Source organism: Morone saxatilis, unplaced genomic scaffold (genome assembly GCF_004916995.1).
Source record: "Morone saxatilis isolate NCDOM2014 unplaced genomic scaffold, NCSU_SB_2.0 Contig7, whole genome shotgun sequence".
NCBI lineage: Eukaryota > Metazoa > Chordata > Actinopteri > Moronidae > Morone > Morone saxatilis.
In genome coordinates this window covers 2,051,297-2,059,778 of record NW_023340246.1, presented here as the reverse complement: position 1 = coordinate 2,059,778, position 8,482 = coordinate 2,051,297, and the positions used below count along the sequence as shown (strand labels likewise).

At 39.2% G+C, this 8,482-nt stretch overlaps 1 protein-coding gene across 1 annotated transcript in view; it reads left to right on the top strand.

The window, feature by feature from the left end:
• Nucleotides 1-3,287: 3,287 nt before the first annotated feature.
• Nucleotides 3,288-8,482, top strand: part of LOC118340464 (tyrosine-protein kinase FRK-like) — a gene marked incomplete at its 3' end in the record, with an annotated part of 7,638 nt that continues 2,443 nt past the window's right edge. Inside the window, 2 exon segments of the mRNA XM_035678440.1 lie at nucleotides 3,288-3,907; nucleotides 7,100-7,221. Of these exon segments, the coding sequence (XP_035534333.1) occupies nucleotides 3,516-3,907; nucleotides 7,100-7,221 (514 nt within the window).

Sequence of the window (8,482 nt, the reverse complement as noted above, 5' to 3'; positions counted from 1 at the left end):
GATGGCAAAGTCCATCGAATAGAAACTAACTCATTCATACACATTCACACACCAATTTGGGGTTCAGTATCTTGCTCAAGGATACTTCAACGTGTGGCAGAAGGAGCCGGGGATCGAACCAACAACCCTCGGATTAGTAGACGACCCGCTCTGCCTCAGAGGGTGACTCATCACTAAATTACTTTTAAAAAGATACTGCTATTTCTGCCACTATTTTTGAAGTGTGGCAGCACAATATCAACTTCTGGTCAGAAAATATCAGTAGAAACAGTAGAAAAAGTGAGCTCCCTGAAAGCCACGGTATATTTCGCACATGTTTCTATGTAGTTACTCTTAATGCCACCAGGGCGGCGGTAGAAACACTACTACCTTTGTCCTCAGGGACAGGCAGAATGAGTTCCTTTTAGAAGCTTTAAAGAGAAAATATTTTTTTATTTTTAAACGAACAATGGGTTAGCATTGAGCACAAAGATACTAAAAGACAGCACCCAGTCCAGCCACAACCTTTTCACCCTACTGCATTCTGGGAAGAGATACAGAAGCTTCTGCTGCCATACCACCAGACTTAAAACAGCTGCTTCCCCGAGAGACTGTTAAATTCGTCCTCAACAATTCATCATACCAATTAGTAATTTTTTTTGTTTTTATGACTTATTAATACAGTTTTATTTATTCATGCATAAAGGGAACTTTATATAAATGTCATTCTACAACTGTGCATGTAAAATAACCTGAAATCCTTGAATATGTAATGTAACACTAAACTGTGATGAACCCACAATTATCACCCAACTTTGCAATTTTCAAAGGCATCTTTTTAGCAAATTGACCATATTGGTTAAGTCTCATGACTTTTTAACAGGAGGCAAGCAATATGGGATTACTGATTGTCTGCACCCCTTACTGCTTTTATACCTTTGTTTTTATTATTATTTATTATTACTTTGTTTATTAGCTTTTCCTCTAAAATCAAAGGTGCTTTTAATTACCACTTACTTCATAATTGGTAGCATAAACACAATTTTTCTAAGTTGACTAGGCTACTCTACTAAAAAAATTACTTATTTCAGCTAGTTTACCACATTATTTATTTTAACACAATTCATAATGTTTGCAACTTAAAAAGGTTTAAGTAAATCAATAAATTAGAAGTTTTATCTTGCGACCATGCATTAATTTAAGTGGTGACAGTAGGTCCACTAAATTAGAATTAGTGTGTTTTCATATTTAAATGCCTTATATACCATTCATCATTTATGTCTTATTTAGTATCTTTATTATATATATATATACTGTATATGTATATATTTTCTGTTACAGAGCCTATAGTGTACTTGAAGTAGTGAAAAAGCTCTGATAAACCCATTGTAAACCAACTACCTATCTTGTGATTTTAAGTCAAAATGTTGACTTAATATCAATTGCCATTTTACCAAAGCTAGCAAGCACTGCAAATTGGGCAGTTGAAATATCTTTAAAGGGCCAAAACAACCCATAACATGCAGTTTTACACTTGCCAAAAGTGACTACAGTTCTTCATGTTACTGAAACATAATTAGCAAAAAAAACAAAAATGGTAGTAATGCCCCACACCACACTGTGGAGCCACAATTCCTTCTCTGCAATGGCCTGACACTCCTCCTTTAAAGTAGGTCTACAACATCCACAACAGGTCCTGCATTGTCACTGTATGTTGTGGCCCCTATGTTCACCCCAAGGGCCCCCTATTAGTTAATCTATCATTTGATTTATTATCTCATAATTGTGACTTAATAAGCACAAATATGACTTACTGTCACAAAACTTTATTTTCTTATTAACCGACCCCAAATATAGCCACAAGCGGTAATGAATGAGGTCCAAGCACATAATCGCCACATTGACTCTGGACCTTTGAAGGACCTTTGAAGGCCCAGAGCAGATACTCTGAGCCACTGAGATGGCAGTTTTCCTCACACCTTCTCAAAATAAAGGCAACAACATCAGTGTATCAGTGTTATGTTGTTTTTGGATTGATTGTTTGTGTTTGTGACATAAGGGCAGGTTTTCATTGTGAATGAAACCTGAAGGGTTGATGTGACTAACACTTAAAAAGAAAAAAGTTCAAGTTTAAAACTCCTATAATCATAGAGGAACAGTCATGGTGAAATGTGAGAGAGAGAGGGAGTGGGGCTTTATCAGAAGAACCGTGTTGTCAGCCTCACTTTCATCTCTACTGAGTGCTGCCCTCAGCAGGGATTGAACTCACAACCTGTGGGTCTATCAACACTGAGAAAATCTGCACCCTTTGGCTTTCACCCTGTAAAACTAATTTTCACACCCAGGAGCAATACAATAGTGGCCTCCCTTTTGTCTTCTTCTGTCCTGTGGCTCTATAGTCTCCATCTTTCAGTGTCTCCATCTTTCGCTATCTCTGTTGTGTCCGTGGAAGCCAAAACAACCGGCCGTGTGACGTTAGGGGTCAGAGTGCTGCAAGATGATGGCACCCTTGACTCCGGGGACTTAACAGGGCTTCTTTTTTCTCTAATAAGCTTACCTTTGTCATGTTTATTATATAATTGTTGAGTATAGGGTAAATCCGTTTTTTTTTCAGACCTCTTTATTAGTATGATACACACTAACACCAGGGGCGTTTCCAAACTTTTTTGACTGGGGTGGCACTCATTAGGAAACTGTTTACTGAGCTAAAAAGCCAGAAGTAGCGTCATTTCTCCATAAGACTGTATGGTATCGGTTGTTATTGCAGCCAATGGAGCTCCCCCTGCTGGCCACTACAAAGAATGTAAGACTTACGCTTTGGCTTTACTTCACAGACCCGGAAGCTCTGTCCACCCTATATACTGTCAGTGATTTTAACAAACAATACTGGATTTTATTCGTGGGAACTTTGAATCTTGGGGAGAAGGGAGACAATTACCAATTCTGTGGGGAGAAGAAGAAAAGTAATATAACTACTGGTAGTAGTGTAACTAATTAGTCTATTGTTGGCAGGGAGTAATAAAAGTAAAGTAATAATATTACTAATGTAATATTTGAGTAATGAATAATATATTTTTTACTCACTAGCCAAACACTAGTTACGCCTTTGCCTAAAAAGTATGAAAAGAGAGAATCATGACACATTTCTTCCTGTGTGATCAGCTGTGTTTAGCTCACAAGCGCTCTCCTCCAATATGGCCGCCCTGAGAGCACATGACGTCATGTGGCGCGGGCCGCTCCCCATTCCTCAGCAGGTGCAGGTGATTGGCACACCGCTGCACGAGCCGTCAACTCCTGACTGAGTCCCGTTCCAGGAAACTTCACGTTTAACTCTCAGTCACTTCCCTCAGTGTGTTAATGAGCTGGGCGTGTGCTGCGGGTCAAAGACCAGGAGCTGTCCGGTCCGGGATTATTAAAATGACTCTGTATTCCACGGAATGTGGATTATAAGGCAGGTGAAGAAGAAGGGGTTCTCCCAAACTATTTCCGTCTTCATTCCTGACTCAGAATGACCTGCTGTGATTGACGAGCGCAACATGGAGATCCAGAAGAGGTTTTCTTCGTGTTGGGAGAGTTTTTTGGCATGTTTCAAAAAACCCAACCAGTCTGGAGGCGACACCGGGCGCCAGAAGACCGACACGGTTATTTCAAATCCCGGTGCGAAAACTGTGGAGGCTGGCTTTCCGTCTAACAGGTCCTTACCGCCGCTGCCGGTGGAGAGAACCGGGGCTTGTTACATCGCCCTGTATGACTACTCGGCCCGCACCGAGGAGGACCTGAGCTTTAACGCCGGGGACACTTTAGAGGCTCTGGACAAAAGTGCTGGTGAATGGTGGTTCGCCAGAGCCCTCGACGGGGTCTCGGCCTCCAAACAGGGGTACATCCCGGCTAATTATGTGGCACCTGTGGAGAGTATCGATGCAGAACCGTAAGTACAATCCCATCATCATCATCATCATCATCATCATCGCCTATCCCTTACTTAGGGACATAATATAAATATAAATAAATGTAATATTTATTATATTTCTGAAAAGATGTCCAAACTGTTATTTCAGCATTAGTACTTAATATTATAGGCTGCACATTTGAATGCATACTTACATAATCATTTGATCAATGACATGTGAATAAATTAGTTATTTTTTATTTGAATGAAGAACTTTTTTAAAAACATACAGTTGGTCTGTATCTCAGCATTTCATTTATTTCTGTGAAGAAAACTAAATGAAATTGTTATTTATATTCACTGTAAAATCTTTTTTTGAGTTGTGTCAACAGCAGTCATTCTCATGGAGCTTACAATAGAAGCCATCTCTTCTGTGAAGGAGTTCTAGCAGAAAGTAGCAGAGCTGACACTCAAAAGATAACGGAGGCAAATAAGAACCGACAAAATAAATCAACATCCTGGTATGGAAATGGATCAAATACAAAATGGGACAACACACTTAGTAACTCCAACCAGAGTGTTAGGGTGTGCATTCATCATACTCAGATCCATTTTCAAAAAGAAAAGAAAGAGAGAAACCAAACCGTTTCACAGAGATGGGACACTGTAAAACGATAAAGCAGGACATGCTTTCTGTCATTAGAGCTGCTGGATAATGTCTACAGAGACAAGTCTTAGGTTAGTTAATTATTGTCTGTGAGCAGGAACTGCAGGCTCAAGTACAAGTTAATAATTCCCATGAGAGAGAGGCTCAAAAACAAAAAACCTCAACAAGGCATTACAATGCCCTTGCTGGCAACTGTAGATAGGGTTAAACTACTGACAGGGATCAGAGAGGACAAGAGGAAGGACTGATAGTGTACTTACTGATGTGTGTGTGTGTTTGTCATGACTAAATATTGTTTCTAGATGATCTAAAATGTAAGTCAATATTATTCCTTTTTAAAATAGAAATAAATAAATACATTTGGATCCAGTTCAGGACCTTATTTCTTGCTACTGTTTAAGTGTAATGTGAACAACAACTATTGTAATGATAATAGTCTAATCTTATATGAAAATGTATATTTTTAGCCAAACATCAAACTTTCTAGCTGGCCCTGACTACAAAAACTGCTACTGCAACAAACCTCAATACACCATTAAATATATGTCGACAGCTTCATGTTGTTTTCAGTGATGCCGATCATTACAAAGCGAGCACTGCTGTGGAGCCGGGTTGTGGCCCCGCCCCTGTTTGTGGCCCCGCCCCTGTTTGTGATGCACTCTCAGCCAAACCGGTTTCTTCCCAGCTGTAGTCTGGTCCTTCCTGTTTTGTTTACAGGGATGAAATCAGCTTTGCTATGCAGGCGTCATTTGTGTCATAGTTTCACTGAATCACAGACTGGTTTTATAACTCCTGGTGAAATGGTGCTGCTTATCACATTCATATCTAGAACAGTAATCTCACACTGTGGGACTCAGTTTTTCCCTGTTTACATTTGACTTCACTGATAAATGTTAACCCTGGCCATTCCCATATGCGTCAGTCCATCCAGCAGCTGGTTTGAGGGTGAATTAGCAAATGACCGACATACATCCCCCATGTGAACCTGCCACCCCCCACTCTGCGTTCCCTGGTACTGAGCAAGGCTGTTTCCAGACTTTTTTGACTGGGGTGGCACAAGAGGGACACTGACTTTGGCATGAAGAATGCAATTCCAACACTGTTTATGGACCCCAGTATGCAGAAATATTCACATACACTAGGTGAAAATAACAAACAGTTTTGTACAAAAACTGCATGAGATTAGCATAGAGTGGGCATGTCTGCAAAGGGGAGATTTATGGGTACACAGGTCAGAGGTCTCTTTGAAAATGGCCACGGCAGTTTTTCCATTGGCAAAATGTCGCCTAACTTTGGAGTGTGATACCAGTTTAGTTTAAAACGGAACACAATTCTTAATGAAGTGTAAACATTTGAGGAAATACAAAGGATTTGTTAAAGTTTGTGAGATTGTTTGTCATATATTGATTGAGGCTGTTAACGTGTGAAATGGAGTTAACAGAAAATGTATTTTTAGAGTACTTATTTCAAATCCATCCAGTTCCATATTGTCCTATATTTAATCTGACAGTCAGTTATAGACTACTATACAAACTACTACTACTATACACTGATACTAAGCTACTTCAATATATACTGCAAGTTAGACATGATGATGTTCTGGACCTTTGCAAGAGGAAACTTTGTCTAACTGGAACTCTTTGAATTCTAATTGAACCCCCCTGCTCTAAACTATAGCTTATAAAGGGTTACTTAAACCAGCCAGTCTTCTCATCACGAGGGTGCTCCCATTGGGCCATCCCCTCTGTTAAAAAGGAACAAACTGCCTTCTGCGTGCATCGTTTTTCCTTTCTTGTGCTGGCTCACCTCTGATACATTTGACCTGATGAAGCACAGACTCAGATTCTGGTTATACATCATGGGCTTCTGTCACAGGGCCAGATTAACCTGCTGGAGGGGGTCAGATTTGTGGGCCCCACATCTTTAGTGAGGGACAGTGCACATTAATAAGCATTGCTGTAAATGCTCAAGAGTTAGCCAATACATTACTTTAAACGTTCGTCCTTCTCCTAAGAAGGTTTTAAAATTACAAAGCTATTGAGATTTGTAAGCATGGCTGCAACAGTTATTTTCATTTTTCATTAATCTTTTGGTAATTTGCTCAATTAATCAATTCATTTTTTGGTTCATAAACTGTCAGAGAATTGTGGAAAATGTTGATCAGTGTCTCAAAGGCCAAGATCATGTCCTCAGGTGTCTTATTTTGTCCACAACCCAAGATATTGGCAGGAAATATTCCCATTTGAGAACCTGGAATCAGAGAAGTTGGAATTATTTTCTTAAAAAATGATCTGAAAAGATGAATCAGTTTTTCTTTAAAAAAGCAAAAATGTAGAATTATCACCAGACTCTTCCTTTGACACTAAATTGTATGAATGTTTGATTGGGTGAAACATTGCAGTGCTATATTGTGCTTTAGTGGTGGAGACATATGAATAAGCCAGTTTACATTCAATCAAATTACCAGTGAACCTTTTGGCCCCCTGACAGATGATGTTTTTTATTATTGTTATTTATATTCAGAAATTGCTGTTATGTTTGAGCAGCTCTGCTCTGATTTGCAGATGGTATTTTCCTGACACCAAGAGGCTGGATGCAGAGAAGATGCTGTTGGCAGGAGGGAACCAGCACGGAGCCTTCCTCATCAGAAACTGTGAAAGTCAGAAAGGGGAGTTTTCTCTCTCAGGTGAGATAAGATATAAAGCTTCAGTAGCAGCTTAAGCTTTGGATAAACTGTCCTCTGAAACCAAACACTCAGTTCATACACTCATACACAATTGTATCTTTTGTTAATTTGTTTATTTAGAAGAAGTGTACATAAAAGCTGCACTAGGTAACTTTTATAAGAATAACGTTTTGTCATATTTGCTAAAACTTACTATATCCTGACGCTAGAACATGAGACAGATAATGTGTGAAACAATCAGGTTCCTGTGGCTCCTCCTAGTGCTCCTAATGGCATCTACAAGAATCTATCGGGCCTGGGCGAAAACAACACATTTTTGGTGGCTAGTAGCTTATGCTGGCTAATGTTACCTACTGTTATATTGCTGTCTTACTGCCATTGCTGAGTCACTTCTGACTTTATGACTCTCTTTCTCTACTTGTGATACTGTTTAAATACATTTTAGCACTTACCATTATCTCATCATTGCCACAATTGTGACTATAGCCACTGTCTAGCACAGGAAAGCTACATGAGCTTGTTTAAAGATTAATGACATTTAAAAGAAAACATTGTAAATATCCCAGTGTTGGGTAACCAGCCTATTATTACATGTAGTCTGAACAGCTAGAAAACAGAACTAGAGAATAACTATAAACCTATAATGACTGAAGAACCCGTTGAGTGCAGTGATGTCTGAATGTCAATGCTAATGCAATCAGACAGCCAACACATCAAAATTTGACTAGTGTATGATTCCATTTGGTCAATTGGATGAAGTCATGCTAGTTAGCTAGTTATCATGCTGCAGTCTGTGTACTTCTCTGCCACAAAGCACACATTCCCAAACAGCACCAGCATTGTTCAGTGACTCAAATGATTAATGGTTTCAAAGTCATCAAGTTAAGCTCCCATAAAACCAGTGAGATAACTTTATCTCTCTCTCTTTTTAATGTCTGTCTTTCCGTTCTGGCCTAGCTCTCCATTATGACTAAATTCTTTCCATAGACATTCATCAAACTCACTCAATGAGATAATACATTTTACAGCTACCAGCCCCAGGTTAGTTTATTGATTTTGTGTGTGATTCAGGTCACTCGAGTGTTAATACTTTTACCCCATGCTAATTTTACTGATTTAATGAAATAGAATGTAAGTGGAACATTACACCAGCTTTTATGGATTTGTCTGTGTTAATAGAGAATATTGGCCACTTTTCAGCATCCGCCTTTGAATCTGATCTGTGATTAACCATTGACAGAATATAATTAGTGAACAGAGC